General features: G+C 38.8%; 1 protein-coding gene across 2 annotated transcripts in view; it reads left to right on the forward strand.

Annotated features, from left to right (window-relative positions):
• The window catches only part of magi3a (membrane associated guanylate kinase, WW and PDZ domain containing 3a), a 232992-nt gene extending 215863 nt beyond the window's left edge, over positions 1–17129 (forward strand). Inside the window, exons 16-22 of one of the 2 annotated variants that reach the window (XM_061902945.1) lie at positions 216–401; positions 475–568; positions 3610–3652; positions 3718–3855; positions 6897–7035; positions 7234–7306; positions 15339–15471. In XM_061902945.1, the coding sequence (XP_061758929.1) occupies positions 216–401; positions 475–568; positions 3610–3652; positions 3718–3855; positions 6897–7035; positions 7234–7286 (653 nt within the window). In that variant the 3' untranslated portion in view covers positions 7287–7306; positions 15339–15471. Of the gene's footprint in view, positions 1–215; positions 402–474; positions 569–3609; positions 3653–3717; positions 3856–6896; positions 7036–7233; positions 7307–15338 lie in introns of both variants that reach the window. The other variant, XM_061902944.1, reaches the window with a different exon arrangement.
• The last annotated feature ends 1344 nt before the right edge of the window (positions 17130–18473 follow it).

Genomic DNA, 18473 nt, shown 5'->3' on the forward strand with positions numbered 1-18473 from the left:
GTTTTTAGGTGCGCCTTATAGTGTGGAAAATACGGTAATTATTTTGAACTTGGGACTTCCCGCGTGCCAGATTTTGGACGCTCTCGGATTTTGGGGACCACTGTCTTACTGAATATATTGTTAGCCGCCTTTTGCTAGTAGTTCATTACTACTTACAATGCAGAGAAAGTGGAAAAAGGTGGAAAAGAGAGTTGTTTTCCTGTGGTGGATTTCAGTGATCCCGCACAAGATCGGTCGCATCATCGAGGGCAGCCCGACAGACCGCATGGCTCAGGTGAAGGTGGGCGACCGCATCTCCGCCGTCAACGGCCGCTCCATCATGGAACTGTCGCACAACGACATCGTGCAGCTCATCAAGGAGGCCGGCACGTCTGTAACCCTCACGGTCGTGCCTGAAGACGGTACGTCCGGTCGCACACCTCCGCAAACAACCGTCCCCGCCCGGCGCTCTGAACTTGACCTTTGACCTTACAGACAGCGCACCGCCGTCCACGACCAACTCGGCCAAGCAGAGTCCGTCCATGCAGCACCGAGCTGTCGGCCAGCAGCCGCCAAACTACACAGACAGGTACGCCACGCAAAGGATTATGGGGAGAATGCATCTGAATTAGGTCCGGGCTTCTGAGAAGAGCTGCCTCACACACACACACACACACACACACACACATGCACGCTCGTCGAAGAAAAATCCCCTGCAGGCTGCTTGAGCAAAGAAAAAAAAGATTAGACGGCATTCGGGCTTCTTTTCATGTTTTAATCCGACAGCAGAATTTCCAAGTCACCTGCTTAGCACTCAATTTCTGCACATTTCCTTCTCTAGACTGCAGCAAAGTCATTGCAAAAAACACAACATTAACATCATTATTATTACTATTAATATTATTAAAATTGTCCATCTGTGTTTATTATATCAACATTACAACCACTTTGTACTTTAGTCCCTGAGTAAAATGTAATTATGGCGCCCTTTGGTGGCGCAAGGCGGTATTGCAAGTTGTACAAAATATGTTTTTAATATTAACATATGAACCCAATAACAATCAAATTTTCTTCATTGTAATTCACTTTCTATGAAATGAATTATGTCGCCCTTTAGTGGTTCCCAGCGGTATTGCAAGTTGTGCACTAAAAATATGAAATATTTACTTATAAGAACAAGACAACTGGGAAAAAAAAATATTTGAACCCAATAACATTAATGAATGTTTGTTCATTGTAATTGAGTGTGTTTCTAAAATGTAATTATGGCGCCCTCAAGTTGTGCACGAAAAATATGTCATATTTAATCATAAAGATAAGACAACTAAATATAATATCTGAACCCAATAACAATAATATATGTTTTTTTCATTGTAATTCAGTTTCTACAATTGAATTATGGGGCCCTTTAGTGGCGCTCGACGGTATTGCAAGTTGCACAAAAAAATATATAAATTATTTATTTATAACAATATGACGGTTAAATATAAAGTCTGACCCGATAACATTAATGAATGTTTTTTCATTGTAATTCATTTAGTTTATAAAATGGAAATATGGTGCCCTGAAGTGGTGCACAAAAAAAAACATGTAATATTTATTCATAAAAATAAGACAACTAAATATAATATCTGAACCCAACAACAATAATATGTTTTTTCATTGTAATTCAGTTTTCTAAAATGGAATTATGGCGCCCTTTAATGGTGCTCGGTGGTATGGCAATCTGTGCACAAAAATATGAAATATTTATTTATAACAATAAGACAATTAAATATAAAGTCTGATCCCAAGACAAGTCTGTCACAAGGGCGCTACACCTGGCGGCACAACCAGGTTCTGAAGTGCCTAGCAGCCACGTTAGAGGCCAGAAGAGCGAAGATCAATGCCCTGCCCCGCCAAAAGTACACCCTACAGCCTCAAGAGAGTTCATCCGAGAAGGTGCAGAGTCCACCAAAGGCCATGTACCAGACATAGGCCAGCTCGGAAGGGCTCGTGACTGGAAAATGGTGGTGGATCTTGATCAAAAGCTCTGCTTTCCTTCAGAGATAGCCATGTCAATCCTCAGACCAGACCTTGTGCTCTGGTCCTCCTCACTGCATATTGTGTATATAATAGAACTCGCGGTTCCCTGGGAGGCTGCTGTGGAGGAGGCATTCGAACGCAAAAGCCTTAAGTACACCGAACTGGTAGCTGATGCTGAGCAGAATGGATGGAAAGCCAAGGTCTGCCCAGTGGAAGTTGGCTGCAGAGGTTTTGTGGGCCAGACAACAATCAGGCTGCTTAAGGACATCGGAGTTTGAGGCCAAACCCTGCGAAACACCATCAAAGCCCTCTCAGGAGCAGCAGAGACAGCCAGTCGGTGGCTGTGGGTGAAGAGGAGAGACCCCATCTGGGGATCTAGTAAGACCTACATCACATAATGGTTAAAAGCAGAGGGGGGGGGGGGTTCACCTGGGACGCCAGGTGTTGCCGATGAGCCCTCTGGAGGTGTCGTGGGCCTATCATTGAAACGCCGGTGAAGGAGGGTGCCCACCTGATGACCCCAATGAAGCTGACAATCATTACCCTTCCTTCTCTCTGCCCCCCATCTTGCAATCCCACCCAACCAGGTCCAACACCACAACCGCTCTGAGGCAGCGCTGAAGGAGGTAGCCTATTATTTCGTCTCTACTCAGGTTATTTTGTATCATGGGATTGTTCTATCTAGTCCTAAAATTGAACTGAACAAATTAATGTTTTTTTCATTGTAATTCAGTTCGTTTCTAAATTGGAAATTAACGCCCTCTCGTAGTGCTCGGCGGTCTTTTTAAATTGTGCACAAAAAATATGAAATCTTTATTTATAGAAATAAGACCACAAAATATATTATCTAAACCAATAACATCGTCATTCAGTTTTTAAAATGGAAGTATGGCGCCCTTCAGTGGTCCTCGGTGGTATTGCAAGTCGTGCACAAAACAGTTACAAATATTTGAGGAAAAAGAAAACAAATAATGCACAATATTACTATTTTATTTTGTAAAAGTTTTTTAATTGTGATTCGGTTAGTTCATAAAATAAAACGATGACAAATTGTACACATTTATTAAAAAAAAAAAAACAAGACAAAAATGATGTCAAATCAACCAAACACAACAACAGAAATTTCAAGTGACAGGTATTTTATTTATTTATTCCACGTTAGTTAGTTTCTGAAATGGAATTAGGGGAACCTCTAGTGGTTTGTAACGGTATTGCAATTCGTACGCCAAAAAGTATGACATGTTTATAAACACGACACGATTGGTTATATAATTTTTACACTTTTGTATTTCATTCAGAATGTGATTGTTGGATACTTTGCTAGTGCTTGGCGGTATTGTAAATCGTGCACCAAAAAGAATGAAAACATTTATTTAGAAAAACAAAAACAAAAAATCTAAAATTATGTAAACACTTCATAATTACATAGATACTATTATTTGACTGATGCAATACAATTAGTACCTCAAATGGAATTATAAGTCATCTCTGCTGATGTTCTGCAGTGTTGCAGGTTGAACACACAGAGTAAGATATGTAATAAATATATATTTTTATGGGTGAAGAATAATGAATATTTGTATGTCATATGTTGGTCTGGAGCAGGAACGGCGACATGCTGACCATCAGCCCATCGGGCCTCATGCAGGTAAAGGTTTTAATGTGCCTCCGTTTTGGTAGCAGGTCTTGGTCTAATCAGATGTGTTCCGGCAGGATTGTTTCGTGGTGGAATTGGATCGGAGCCAGAGGGGCTTCGGCTTCAGTCTGAGGGGCGGTAAAGAATACAACATGGGCCTGTTCATCCTGCGCCTGGCTGAGGACGGACCCGCCCTGAAGGATGGACGAATCCACGTAAGTGTTGGCTAGCTGGAGTTCTGCCAGCTAAGCAAAATCCCCTCAAACGTGTGACCTGACTACAGGAATGTCCCCGCAGAGAAAAGTACTGTTATAAAAGCTGTCTGTAGGGGCCACTTTTTGATGCAGCCACTTAAAGTCATGTTATAAAACCTGTTGATAGGGGCCACTTTTTTAGGCAGCCACTCAAAGTCATAACCTGTGCAAATGTGGTTACATGTGTAAAAGAGGCCACCTGAGTAAAAGTGGCCACCTGTGCAAAAGGGACCACATGTGCAAAAGGGGCCACATGTGTAAAAGTGGCCACCTGTGCAAAAGGCGCCACATGTGTAAAAGGGGCCACCTGTGCAAAAGTGGCTGTCTGTGTAAAAGTGGTCATACGTGCAAAAGGGGCCACATGCGCAAAAGGGGCCACATATGTAAAAGTGGCCACTTGTGCAAAAGGAGCCACCTGTGCAAAAGGAGCCACCTGTGCAAAAGGAGCCGCCTGTGCAAAAGTGGCTGCCTGTGTAAAAGTGACCAGAGGTGCAAAAGGGGCCACATGCGCAAAAGGGGCCACATATGTAAATGTGCACCTGTGCAAAAGGGGCCACATGTGTAAAAGTGGCCACCTGTGCAAAAGGGGCCACCTGTGTAAAAGTGGCCACATGTGTAAAAGTGGCCACATGTGCAAAAGAGGCCGTCTGTGCAAAAGTGGATGTCTGTGTAAAAGTGGCCATACGTGCAAAAGGGGCCACATGCGCAAAAGGGGCCACATATGTAAATGTGGCCACCTGTGTAAAAGTGGCCACCTGTGCAAAAGGGGTCGCCTGTGTAAAAGTGGCCACCTGTGCAAAAGGGGCCACCTATGTAAAAGTGGCCACATGTGTAAAAGTGGCCACATGTGCAAAAGGGGCCACCTGTGCAAAAGTGGCCACCTATGTAAAAGTGGCCACCTGTGCAAAAGGGGCCGCCTGTGCAAAAGTGGCTGTCTGTGTAAAAGTGGCCATAGGTGCAAAAGGGGTCACCTGTGTAAAAGTGGCAACCTGTGCAAAAGGGGCCACCTGTGCAAAAGTGGCTGTCTGTGTAAAAGTGGCCACAGGTGCAAAAGGGGCCACATGCGCAAAAAGGGCCACATATGTAAATGTGCACCTGTGCAAAAGGGGCCATATGTGTAAAAGTGGCCACCTGTGCAAAAGGGGCCATATGTGTAAAAGTGGCCACCTGTGCAAAAGGGGCCATATGTGTAAAAGTGGCCACCTGTCCAAAAGGGGTCACATGTGTAAAAGTGGCCACCTGTGCAAAAGAGGCCGTCTGTGCAAAAGTGGATGTCTGTGTAAAAGTGGCCATACGTGCAAAAGGGGCCACATGCGCAAAAGGGGCCACATATGTAAAAGTGGCAACCTGTGCAAAAGTGGCTGTCTGTGTAAAAGAGGCCAAAGGTGCAAAAGGAACCACATGCGCAAAAAGGGCCACATATGTAAATGTGCACCTGTGTAAAAGTGGCCACCTGTGCAAAAGGGGCCACATGTGTAAAAGTGGCCACCTGTGAAGAAAGCGCCATATGTGTAAAAGTGGCCACCTGTCCAAAAGTGGTCACATCTGTAAAAGTGGCCACATGTGTAAAAGTGGCCACCTGTGCAAAAGAGGCCGTCTGTGCAAAAGTGGATGTCTGTGTAAAAGTGGCCATACGTGCAAAAGGGGCCACATGCGCAAAAGGGGCCACATATGTAAATGTGGCCACCTGTGTAAAAGTGGCCACATGTGCAAAAGGGGTCACCTGTGTAAAAGTGGCCACCTATGTAAAAGTGGCCACCTATGTAAAAGTGGCCACATGTGTAAAAGTGGCCACCTGTGCAAAAGGGGCCATATGGGTAAAAGTGGCCACCTGTCCAAAAGGGGTCACATGTGTAAAAGTGGCCACCTGTGCAAAAGAGGCCGTCTGTGCAAAAGTGGATGTCTGTTTAAAAGTGGCCATACGTGCAAAAGGGGCCACATGCGCAAAAGGGGCCACATATGTAAAAGTGGCAACCTGTGCAAAAGTGGCTGTCTGTGTAAAAGTGGCCAAAGGTGCAAAAGGAACCACATGCGCAAAAAGGGCCACATATGTAAATGTGCACCTGTGTAAAAGTGGCCACCTGTGCAAAAGGGGCCACATGTGTAAAAGTGGCCACCTGTGCAAAAGAGGCCGTCTGTGCAAAAGTGGATGTCTGTGTAAAAGTGGCCATACGTGCAAAAGGGGCCACATGCGCAAAAGGGGCCACATATGTAAATGTGGCCACCTGTGTAAAAGTGGCCACATGTGCAAAAGGGGTCACCTGTGTAAAAGTGGCCACCTATGTAAAAGTGGCCACATGTTTAAAAGTGGCCACCTGTGCAAAAGGGTCCGTCTGTGCAAGAGTGGATGTCTGTGTCAAAGTGGCCATACATGCAAAAGGGGCCACATACGTAAATGTGGCCACCTGTGTAAAAGTGGCCACATGTGTAAAAGTGGCCACTTGTGCAAAAGGGGCCACATGTGTAAAATGGGCCACCTGTGCAAAAGTGGCCACCTATGCAAAAGGGGCCACCTGTGCAAAAGTGGCTGCCTGTGTAAAAGTGGCCATACGTGCAAAAGGGGCCACATTCGCAAAAGGGGTCACATATGTAAATGTGGCCACCTGTATAAAAGTGGCCATCCGTGCAAAAAGGGCCACATGTGTAAAAGTGGCCACCTGTGCAAAAGGGGTCACATGTGTAAAAGTGGCCACCTGTGCAAAAGGGGCCACCTGTGCAAAAGGGGCAACATATGTAAAAGTGGCCACCTGTGCAAAAGAGGCCACCAGCGTAAAAGTGGCCACCTGTACAAAAGGGGCTACATGTAAAAGTGGCCACCTGTGCAAATGTGGCCACCTGTGCAAAAGTGTCCGCCTGTGCAAAAGTGGCCACATTTGCAAATGTGGTTACATTTGTAAAAGTGGCTACATGTGCAAAAGGGGCCAACTCTGTAAAAGGGTTCACCTGTGCCGTTCCCCTTGAGTGGTGTCTCCATAGAGGTGTGTGACAAAGATGTGTGACAGGTGGGCGATCAGATCGTGGAAATAAACGGCGAGGCCACGCAAGGCATCACACACACTCGAGCTATCGAGCTGATCCAAGCAGGAGGCAGCAAGGTTCTTCTGCTGCTGCGACCCGGCCAGGGTTTAGTTCCTGACCGCAGTGAGTGTCATACACACACACACACACACACACACTACAAGTGTGTGTTATTGTCCATAAGCTTCATGTTCATGCATGTGTTGCAAGCTTCTCTATCTATCTTTCTATCTCTCTCTTTCTCTCTCGCTCGCTCTGATCTGACTTGTGTTTTCTGCTTGGGCACGGCTGTCTCTTTCTATTTGTCTCTTCCTCCTGTAGGTCTGGGCTCTTCTTCCAGCCTGTGCTTCTACATGAAACCAGAGCATCACTAAAGGCCTCACTGCTTTTCATGGTCTGTCCCTAACTGAGCGCGGTAAAACCTCTTGTGCTCGTCCCCCCCCCCACCCCACACATGAAAGTGTCAGTCAGTAGCAAGACCACTCGGAGGGTGAAACCGAAGCAGTGAGTCCCAGAAGAGAAAAGCAGATCTGCAGGAGTCACAAACTCCTTGTTGTGGATGCCACTGAACACATGCTTTAAAGTGTTTTCCCCACTATAGAGCGCACCCGCATATAAGCCGCACCCGCATATTTGTCTATAAATAAGTCGCACCGGACTAAAAGCCGCAGATATATACGTTGTGAAATGTTATTTACACAGAAATATTCTGTAAAAATTTTATTACATACCTTAAACGTTTCCAAACGCTGTCTGTATGTAACAGGGCAGTAAAACGGCCGATCCAACAAAACAGAAGTCATGGTCATGGACCCACTAGCTGCAAGACAGTTTTGAAAACAAATCCCACTAAAATTATCAGGATCGAAAAGGGCCCCACTCATAAGAGTTAGAAATAAGCCGTATATTTTTCTTTATTATTATTTTCAACTCATACATTTGTAGATCAATTTAAGATCAATCCGCCAATTGCAAACTTTTTTTTTTAACTCTTTATGTTTTTTTATGTTTGTTTCTCAAAGAAAACATGTTTGATGACTGAACTGTGTTTATTTTGTGCTGTTTTTCCTTAGTCTATTTTGTTTTTTATACAACAAACACAAAATATGCAATATTTTTCCCCCCAGAAAATATTTTAAAGTGTAATATTTGATGTGAAGCAATTGGAACATTAATTAGGTCAATAATTTATAACATTGATTTTGATTCATTAATATTTTTTGAGCAAGGAAAGTTTAAAAAAACAATGTCTGTAACAGGGCAGTAAAACAGTTGATCAAACAAAACAGAAGTCATGGTCATTGACCCACAAGCTGCAAAATGTTCCCTTAAAAAGTATTCCCAAGTGGAAAATTTGATTTTTTTTTTTTAGCAAGACAGTTTTGAAAATAAATCCCACTAAAATTATCAGGATCGAAATAGGCCCCACTCATAAGAGTTAGAAATAAGTCTTACATTTTTCTTTATTATTATTTTCAACTCATACATTCCTAGATCAACTTCAGATCAATCCGCCAATTGCACAATTTTTTTTTTTTTTTTTCGCGGGTTTTTATGTTTGTTTCTCAACAAAAACATGTTTGATGACTGAACTGTGTTTATTTTGTGCTATTTTTCCTCAAAGTAAATTAAGTTTTTGATTCAACAAACGCAAAATATGCAATGTTTTCCCTGCATAAAAATGTTTAAAAGTGTAAAATTTGATGTGAAACAATTGGAACCTTAAATAGGTCAATAATTTATAACATTGATTTTGATTCATTATTATTTTTCGAGCAATGACAGTTTAAAAAGACAGTGTCTGTAACAAGGCTGTCAAACGGCGGATCAAACAAAACAGAAGTCATGGTCATGGATGGACCCACGAGCTGCAATATGTTCCCTTTAAAGATATTCCAAAGTGGAAAACTAGATTTTTTTAGCAAGACAGTTTTGAAAATAAACCCTACTAAAATTATCAGGATCGAAATGGGCCCGACTCATAAGAGTTAGAAATAAGTCTTGAATGTTTATTTTTTATTATTTTCAACTCACACATTTCTAGATAAACTTAAGATTTATCCGCCGATTACACACTTGTATTGTGTTTCTCAAAGAAAACATGTTTAAATATATATATTTTTTTCAAAGTGTTTATTTTGTGCTGTTTTACCTCAAAGTAAAATTTGTTTTTTATAAAACAAACAAAACATTTGCAGTATTTTCTCCCAGAAAATGTTTTAAAGTGTAATATTTGATGTGAAGCAATTGGAACCTTAAATAGGTCAATAATTCATTACAACTTTGGTTTTGATTCATTATTATTTTTTGAGCAATGACAGTTTAAAAAAACAATGTCTGTAACAGGGCAGTAAAACGGCGGATCAAACAAAACAGAAGTCATGGTCATGGACCCACAAGCTACAATATGTTCCCTTTAAAAATATATTCCTAAGTGGAAAATTATATTTTTTTTCAGCAAGACAGTTTCGAAAATAAACCCTACTAAAATTATCAGGATCGAAAAGGGCCCGACTCAAAAGAGTTATAAATAAGTCCTAAATGTTTCTTTATTATTATTTTCAACTCATACATTTCTAGATCAACTTCAGATCAATCCGCCAATTGCAAACTTTTTTAAAAAACTTTTTATGTTTTTTTATGTTTGTTTCTCAAAGAAAACATGTTTGATGACTAAACTGTGTTTATTTTGTGCTATTTTTCCTCAAAGTAAATTAAGATTTTGATACAACAAACGCAAAATACGCAATATTTTCCCTGCAGAAAAATGTTTAAAGTCTAAAATTTGATGTGAAACAATTAGAACATTAAGTAGGTCAATAATTCATAACATTGATTTTGATTCATTATTAGTTTTTTGAGCAATGACAGTTTAAAGAGACTGTCTGTAACAGGGCAGTAAAACGGCAGATCAAACAAAACAGAAGTCATGGCCATGGACCCACTAGCTGCAAATCAGTTTTGAAAACAAATCCCACTAAAATTATCAGGATCAAAAAGGGCCCCACTCATAAAAGTTAGAAATAACTTGTATATTTTTCTTTATTATTATTTTCAACTCATACATTTCTAGATCAACTTCAGATCAATCCGCCAATTGCACACTTTTTTTTTTAACTTTTTATGTTTTTTTATGTTAGTTTCTCAAAGAAAACATGTTTGATGACTGAACTGTGTTTATTTTGTGCTATTTTTCCTCAAAGTAAATTAAGGTTTTGATACAACAAACGCAAAATACGCAATATTTTCCCTGCAGAAAAATGTTTAAAGTGTAAAATTTGATGTGAAGCAATTGGAACATTAAGTAGGTCAATAATTTATAACACTGATTTTGATTCATTAATATTTTTTGAGCAAGGAAAGTTTAAAAAAACAATGTCTGTAACAGGGCAGTAAAAAGGTGGATCAAACAAAACAGAAGTCGTGGTCATTGACCCACAAGCTGCAATATGTTCCCTTAAAAAGTATTCCCAAGTGGAAAATTAGATTTTTTTTTAGCAAGACAGTTTTGAAAATAAATCCCACTAAAATTATCAGGATCAAAATAGGCCCCACTCATAAGAGTTAGATATAAGTCTTAAATGTTTCTCTTTTTTATTATTTTCAACTCACAAATTTCTAGATCAACTACAGATCTATTTGCCAATTACACACTTTTTTTAAAACTTTTAATGTGTTTTTATGTTTGTTTCTCAAAGAAAACATGTTTGATGACTAAACTGTGTTTATTTTGTGCTATTTTTCCTCAAAGTAAATTAAGTTTTTGATACAACAAACACAAAATATGCAATATTTTCCCCCCTGAAAATATTTCAAAGTGTAATATTTGATGTGAAGCAATTGGAACCTTAAATTGGTCAATAATTCATAACATTGATTTTGATTCATTATTTATTTTTTTATTTTTTTTTAGCAAAAACAGCCTGCATGTCAGCTTCGTGTTAGAGTCAAAATGGCAACTTTTTCTCGTTATAGTTCACCTCATATATACAAACGTTTGTACATACATATATATATATATATATATATATATATATATATATATACATATATATATATATATATATGTATACAGGGGCCACCTTTTGAGATAGCTATTTAAAGTCATGTTATAAAACCTGTCTATAGGGGCCACTTTTTTAAACAGCCACTTAAAGTAATGTTATAAAACCTTTCTATAGGGGCCACTTTTTAATGCAGCCACTTAAAAGTCATGTTTTAAAATTTGTTAAAAATGAGCTGCAGGCCACAATTGGCCCCCTGGCCCGCACTTTGAACACCCCTGACTTAAATACTTTCAAACACTTAACAATAAAACAGTCCATTTTAAAAGTACATGCGCTCAATTTTTGTTTTGTATTCCTGTATCTAATAAATATCGATAATCCTGGAAAAGCTTGGATTAATTAGTGACTAAATAGTGACGAGGAGGAGCAGCGTTGATGGAGAAGATGTGAATATAAGAAGACAATATAAATCTGCAGGAGTATGGAGAAACCATGCATGTGTTCAATGGCATCCACTTATGGCTGAATAATCAAACAAGGTTTCATTTTTATGAGTTTTTGCTCCTCAAAATCGAAACAAAAAAAAACAAAAACAAACATTTTCATCAAATCCATGGCTTTCCTGTCTGCTGCTGGGTGTGTGCACTTGTCCTCTCATCTTGGTGCTGAACTGAAAAGCATTGAAGCTAAACAATGTTTCTGTTTGACAAACACACAACATCGCATCTTTCCTTTTTCCTCATTCAGGCCCGCCAGAACTCCGCTTATCGCCATTTGTGCAGGTCCATTCTTTGTGTCTTACTTGATCATTTCGTGATATTGCCATATTTTTGCTGAAAGGATTTAGTAGAGAACATCCGCGATAAAGTTCGCAACTTTTGGTCGCTAATAAAAAAGCCTTGCCTTTACCGGAAGCAGCAGACGATGTGCGCGTGATGTCACGGGTTGTAGGGCTCCTCACATCCTCACATTGTTTATAATCATGGCCACCAGCAGCGAGAGCGATTCGGACCGAGAAAGCGACGATTTCCCCATTAGTTTGAGCGAGGATGAAAGATTCGTGGATGAGGATAGTGAGAGTTGAGGACTAGAAAAAAAAAAAAGACCGGGCAGTGGGAGCGATTCAGACGTTATGAGACACATTTAAAAAAAGACAGGGCAGTGGGAGCGATTCAGATGTTATGAGACACATTTACTAGAATAATTCTGGAAAAATCCCTTATCTGCTTATTGTGTTACTAGTGTTTTAGTCAGATTATATAGTCGTACCTGAAAGTAGGAGGGGTGTGGTGACCGCTAGTGTCTCTGAGGGAAGCCACGTTTCTCGACGAGGCGAGGCGAAGGCAGCCGGTCGGGCCGGGCTGAGCTTTTTTTTCCCCCTCCTCCACGGTGGAAGCATCCCATGTTCAGGGGCGGCCGGTCGGAGGAGGCAAGAGAGTCCGCAGCTGCCTCTTTGACAGGTGCACGATTAACGACGCAAGCTATCCGCTTATGTCTACGGTAAGAGCCGACTTAATACCACAATTTTATCACCGACGTGGTAGAGAACCATGTTCGCTTGACCGCTTTGTTCCATAGTAAAGCTTCACCTTCGGGAATGTAAACAAGGAAACACCGGCTGTGTTTGTGTTGCTAAAGGCAGCCGCAATTCACCGCTTCCCACCTACATCTTTCTTCTTTGACGTCTCCATTATTAATTGAACAAGTTGCAAAAGATTCAGCAACTGTTTGATTATGCGATTAAAGCAAACGACTCATAGTTGGGATCGGGCTGGGACAAAATGTCCGCTACAATCCGTGACGTCACGCACACGCGTCATAATACCGCGACGTTTTCAACAGGATACTTAGCGCGAAATTTAAAATTGCAATTTAGTAAACTAACCCGGCCGTATTGGCATGTGTTGCAATGTTAATATTTCATCATTGATATATAAACTATCAGACTGCGTGGTCGGTAGTAGTGGGTTTCAGTAGGCCTTTAAGCCAATCAAATTAGTCTCTAATCAGTTTATCTTATCTGTTTAATTGAGACTTTTGTTTTGTTTTTTATGTAGGCGACGAAAACTCATAAAAAATAACTCAACTATTTTTATCAATAAAAGCACAAAAGTCTTGTAGGTAACACCTACTTCCTGTTCCTGTCGACGCCCTCAAGCCTTCTGGGTAATGTAGTATACAAACATGTACTTCCCAGTTGTATTTATACAGTTATTTAACATTTATTCATCCAGGGTAAGACGATTAAGAACATATTTTGATTTGCAATGCTGACCTAGCAGAGAGGCAATAACATGTTAGAGATGTTGAAGTGTGATGATGATTTCTCATTGACCAACAAAAATGAGCGCTATAGTTGGCTCTTAACAGTTGACAGTAAATGTGTTGGAACATGAATTAATGTTTAAGACTTTTCAAATTTAAAACATACACGGAGAATGTCTGTAACGTGTGGACCTCAGAGGGGGAAAAAGCCTTCTGTGGCGCTTCTTTCTATAATCTTGATTATTGCTATTATTAGTTATACTGAATTAAATTAGCACAATGATTCGGCAGTGAAATCTGAGTATGTGATTTTACTGCCATCCTGTGCAGGGGGTGTCCAAACTAGTCTTCAGTGTTTTCAAATTAATCTCAATTATCTGAATGCTACATATTTGCTGCCATATTGTGGATAATTGGAGTAAAATCCAAAAATAATGACCCTTGGAATTACTTATGTGACAGGATCCAGACAACCTTCCCTAGTCATGATGCAAAAAGATCAATAAATAAAAAAATTCAACTAACGTAAAGGTCAACAGACATGGTCACTGAACATTGTGGATGTAATTAGAGAAAAAACGTTCAAACCACGTGAGAAAAATTATCCGTATAACAGCCATTTAGATCCATTACAGTGCATGATGGGAAAAATGTAAAACACTCTCTCCACACTAACCCATTTAAGATGCTTAAACAATCTGATTGTCTGATTGATTACAAAACTTTATAAATATATACATATATATATATATATATATATATATATATATATATATATATATATATATATATATATATATAAGGGACGGCGTGGTGCAGTGGGAGAGTGGCCGTGCGCAACCCGAGGGTCACTGGTTCAAATCCCACCTAGAACCAACCTCATCACGTCCGTTGTGTCCTGAGCAAGACACTTCACCCTTGCTCCTGATGGGTGCTGGTTGGCGCCTTGCATGGCAGCTCCCTCCATCAGTGTGTGAATGTGTGTGTGAATGGGTAAATGTGGAAGTAGTGTCAAAGCGCTTTGAGTACCTTGAAGGTAGAAAAGCGCTATACAAGTACAACCCATTTATCATTTATTTATTTATTTATTTATATATATATATATATTTGATTGATTACAAAACTTTATAAATATATATATATACATATATATATATATGTATGTATGTATGCCTGTATCCATGTATATATATATATATATATATATATGTATGTATGTATATATATATATATATATATATATTTATATTTATATATATATGTATGCATGTACTGTATATATATGTATGTACGTTTACATATACATACATATATATATATGTATGTACGTTTACATATACATACATATATATATATATATATATATATATATATTTATATATATATATATATTTATATATATGTATATATCTATATGTATGTATGCATGTATGTACTGTATATATGTATGTATGTGTACATATACATACATATAAATATATATATGTATATATCTATATGTATGTATGCATGTATGTACTGTATATATGTATGTATGTGTACATATACATACATATAAATATATATATATATATATATACACATACATATTTATATATACACATATATACATACATATATGCATATACATATATGTACATATACATATAATACATATATATATATATACATACATATATATTTACATACATATATACATACATATTTATATATACACACATATATACATATATACATTTATATACAAATGTACATATATATATATATATATATATATATGTACATATATTTAAAAATTTTAGCCTAAGTCAAAAAGTTTGGACACCCCTGATCTAGTGTCTACTTTTAAGTCTGTGTGTTTTAAAACGAGTAAAACATCAATACAGTACCTTTCTCTTTTTTTTATTTTATTTTATTTTTCTACAATTTTTGTTGGAATCCTGTACTTTGGTTGCGGATTATTCAAAGAAAAACTGAAAACAATTTTTAATTCTCAAAATCTCAAGTGGATTCAAAGTTAAAAAAAAAAAAAAAAAAAATCCTGCAAAAGTTTTTGTGACTTGAAGCGTTTTTGGGGCAAAACCCTGCAGGGCCTGAATGAGGAGCGAGAAGTGTGGACCGTGGTGGTTCTGCTAACTCTTGACTGTTTGCCAGGTTCTAAGGACAAGGTCAACATTCCAAGCAAGCATTCGGTCAGTGATGAACCTTCATCTCCAGCCTCCGTGTCTACCTCAGAGTGGTCTCCCTCCTCAACCTCCGTGGCCGCCCTCCATGACTTCCCCGCGCTTGCCGGGTCCGCCGGATCCCCTGGCGCCGGCCGGCCCACCACCGACAAAGTCCGAGGTCAGCAGGTGTCCTTCAAACGCACTACCAGCCCTGGTGCTCCCGCCGGGAAGACCGGCAGGATTGACTCCAAGGCCGCCAGTCCCAGGAGAGCCACAGATCACGGCGACAACTCCCAGAGTCCCAGGAGAAAAGAACGGGGCTCTTCGGCGGACCGGAAGCACGACGGGCAGAGAGACCAGCGCTCCTCCAAGAGGGACCAGGACCAACCCCAGAGCCCGAGACGCCCGGCCGGCCAGCAGCCCGCCGGCGACGGGAGAAGACACAAGGACGAAGACGCGGCTCACTTGCAGGACGGCGACCGCCACAAGAAGGTCCGAGAGGCCGAGCAGGACCCGCAGGGGGGTCCCAGGGAGAGGTCGGGGTCGGACGCCGACACGCTGGGCCGGAGGAGTGCGCGCGACAAGGACGGCAGGTCCCACAGGATACCTGAAGATGGGAACAAGAAGCCCCCTGGCATACAGGACCTGGGCTACAGCACCAAGAAAGTTCCCATCACACCTGGACCATGGAAGGTTCCTAGTTCCAGCAAGATCCAGTCCCAGGTGGACATAGCTTAGAAATCCTAGTCCCCATATAGCTGATGATGGACGCTGCATTCATACCTTTCACTGTGAGACTTCCATGAAGGATCTGGTCTTCTTGTCCCTGGGACCTTTTTGAAGGTTCACATTCCACACATTCCTAGGTTGTTTTTTTTTCTGTTGGCCGTGACGTCTGAGGAGGAATCTGGCCGTCCTCAACGTGTTCCCGATGATAAGTTCGGGTCACTTCCATAAGTAATAATGTCATTTCTCCATCTGGCAGATATGGAGAACTAGTAGGTGACATCTTGGCAAGGAAAAAGTCCTTCTGGACTCCGTAGTCTGCCCGGACCTGGCAGCTTCTGCAGGGAAAACTGCACTTTGGGAATTCTTCTCCGTCCGTTCTTAAGTGACACAAGAACAGGCGTCTTCCCCTAAATAGTAAAAAACTGCTAGCACGAGGCGGCTAACAATGCGGGAATAAGATTCATTCCAAATCATTCATTGATACAAACAAACTGTTTCCAGAGTGCAGCACAATAAAAAAACAATACAACTTAATTAAAAGATGGGTAAACATAGAAAAAATGATCAAATCAATAAAAAAATATATAAATTAATTGATTAAAATATTTGAAAAAAGAAAGAAAATAATAAAAATACCAAAATAAGTGAAAATAGAATAGAACAATAAAAGCAATTAGAAAATACATAAATGAATGACTAAAAAAATTCAAAAAGAAAGATAATAAAATCATCAAAATAAGTCAAAACAAACCAATTAAATAGAACAAAACAATTAACGTAATTCAGTTGAAAGGTAGATAAAAATACATGAAATAATAAAAACAATTCTAAAGGATATGTTAATGAAAATATTTTTGAAAGAAAGATGATAATACTAAAAGTGCCAAAATAAGTAAAAACAAACCAGTTAAATAGAATAGAACAATAAAAGCAATTTGAAAATAGGTAAATGAATGACTAAAAAAATTCAAAAAGAAGGATAATAAAAACGCCAAAATAAGTAAAAAAAAAACAAATTAAATAGAATAAAACAGAAGTAATTCAGTTAAAAGGTAGATGAAAATATATAAAATAATAAAAACTATTTTAAAGGATATGTAAATGAAAACATTTTAAAAAGAAAGATGATAAAACTAAAAGCGCTAAAATAAGTAAAAACAAACCAATTAAATAGAATAAAGCAAAAGTGATTCAGTTAAAAGGTAGATAAAAATAGATACAATAATAACTATTTTAAGGGATTTGTCAATGAAAACAGTTTAAAAAGTAAAATGATGATACTAAAAGCGCCAACATATGTAAAAATAAACCAAGTTAAATAGAATAAAACAATTAAAGTAGGAGATACAACTAGTGAAGTGAATTATATTTATATAGCACTTTTCTCTAGTGACTCAAAGCACTTTTACATAGTCAAACCCAATATCTAAGTTACATTTAAACCAGTGTGGGTGGCACTGGGAGCATGTGGGTAAAGTGGCTTGCCCAAGGACACAGCGGCAGTAACTAGGATGGCAGAAGCGGGGATCAAACTTGGAACCCTCAAGTTGCTGGCACGGAGGGTCTACCAATCAAGCTATACTGCCCAACCATTTTTTTAAAAATCAATTTTTAAAAAAGTGTAAATAATTGGATATAAATATTTTGAATCAGAAAGATAATAATAAAAACACTAAAATAAGTAACCAGTTATATAGAATAAAACAAAGGTATTTAAAATAATATTCAATAAATAAAAACAAATCAAATAATGTCAGTTAAAAAAATACATTAATATGATTTGTAGAAAAAATTATAAAAAAACCCACTAAAATAAGTAAAAACAAACAGGTTGAATTAAATAAAAATAAAAGTTATTCAATTAAAATAGTAGTAAAAATAGATTGACTAATGTCAGTAAAAAAATACATTGATAATTAAGAGTTTTTTTTAAATAATAATACTAAAAACACCAACACAAGCAAAAACTAACTTATGCAATAGAATACAACAATAAAAGACACAGAAGACCACATGACTCAAGCCGATTTTAAAAGCCCTCCTAAAAGCCTCCACCAAGGTTTTATACAAACGCTGTAAGAATATACATAAAGTTTTAATATTCGTATAAAACATGTCATATTTACATATTTTCACCATTTTAAGCGTGACTTTACTTTCCCTTCGGGGCACATTCATTTCACAGAAACTGGAAATTAACGTTTTTAAGTCCAGACTGAGAGCTTTTTAAAGTGTAACTGTTTTTTTTTGTTTGTATATTATCTTTTGCTGCATCTTGGCCAGGATTCTTTTGAAAAAAAAATATATTTTAATTTCAGTGGGACTTTCCTGGTTAAATAAAAATAAGGAATGCTATTCACAAAAACAATTATCGATCATGAGAGCCGACAACGAC

This window comes from Nerophis ophidion, linkage group LG06 (assembly GCF_033978795.1).
Source record: "Nerophis ophidion isolate RoL-2023_Sa linkage group LG06, RoL_Noph_v1.0, whole genome shotgun sequence".
In the NCBI taxonomy this organism is placed as follows: Eukaryota; Metazoa; Chordata; class Actinopteri; order Syngnathiformes; family Syngnathidae; genus Nerophis; species Nerophis ophidion.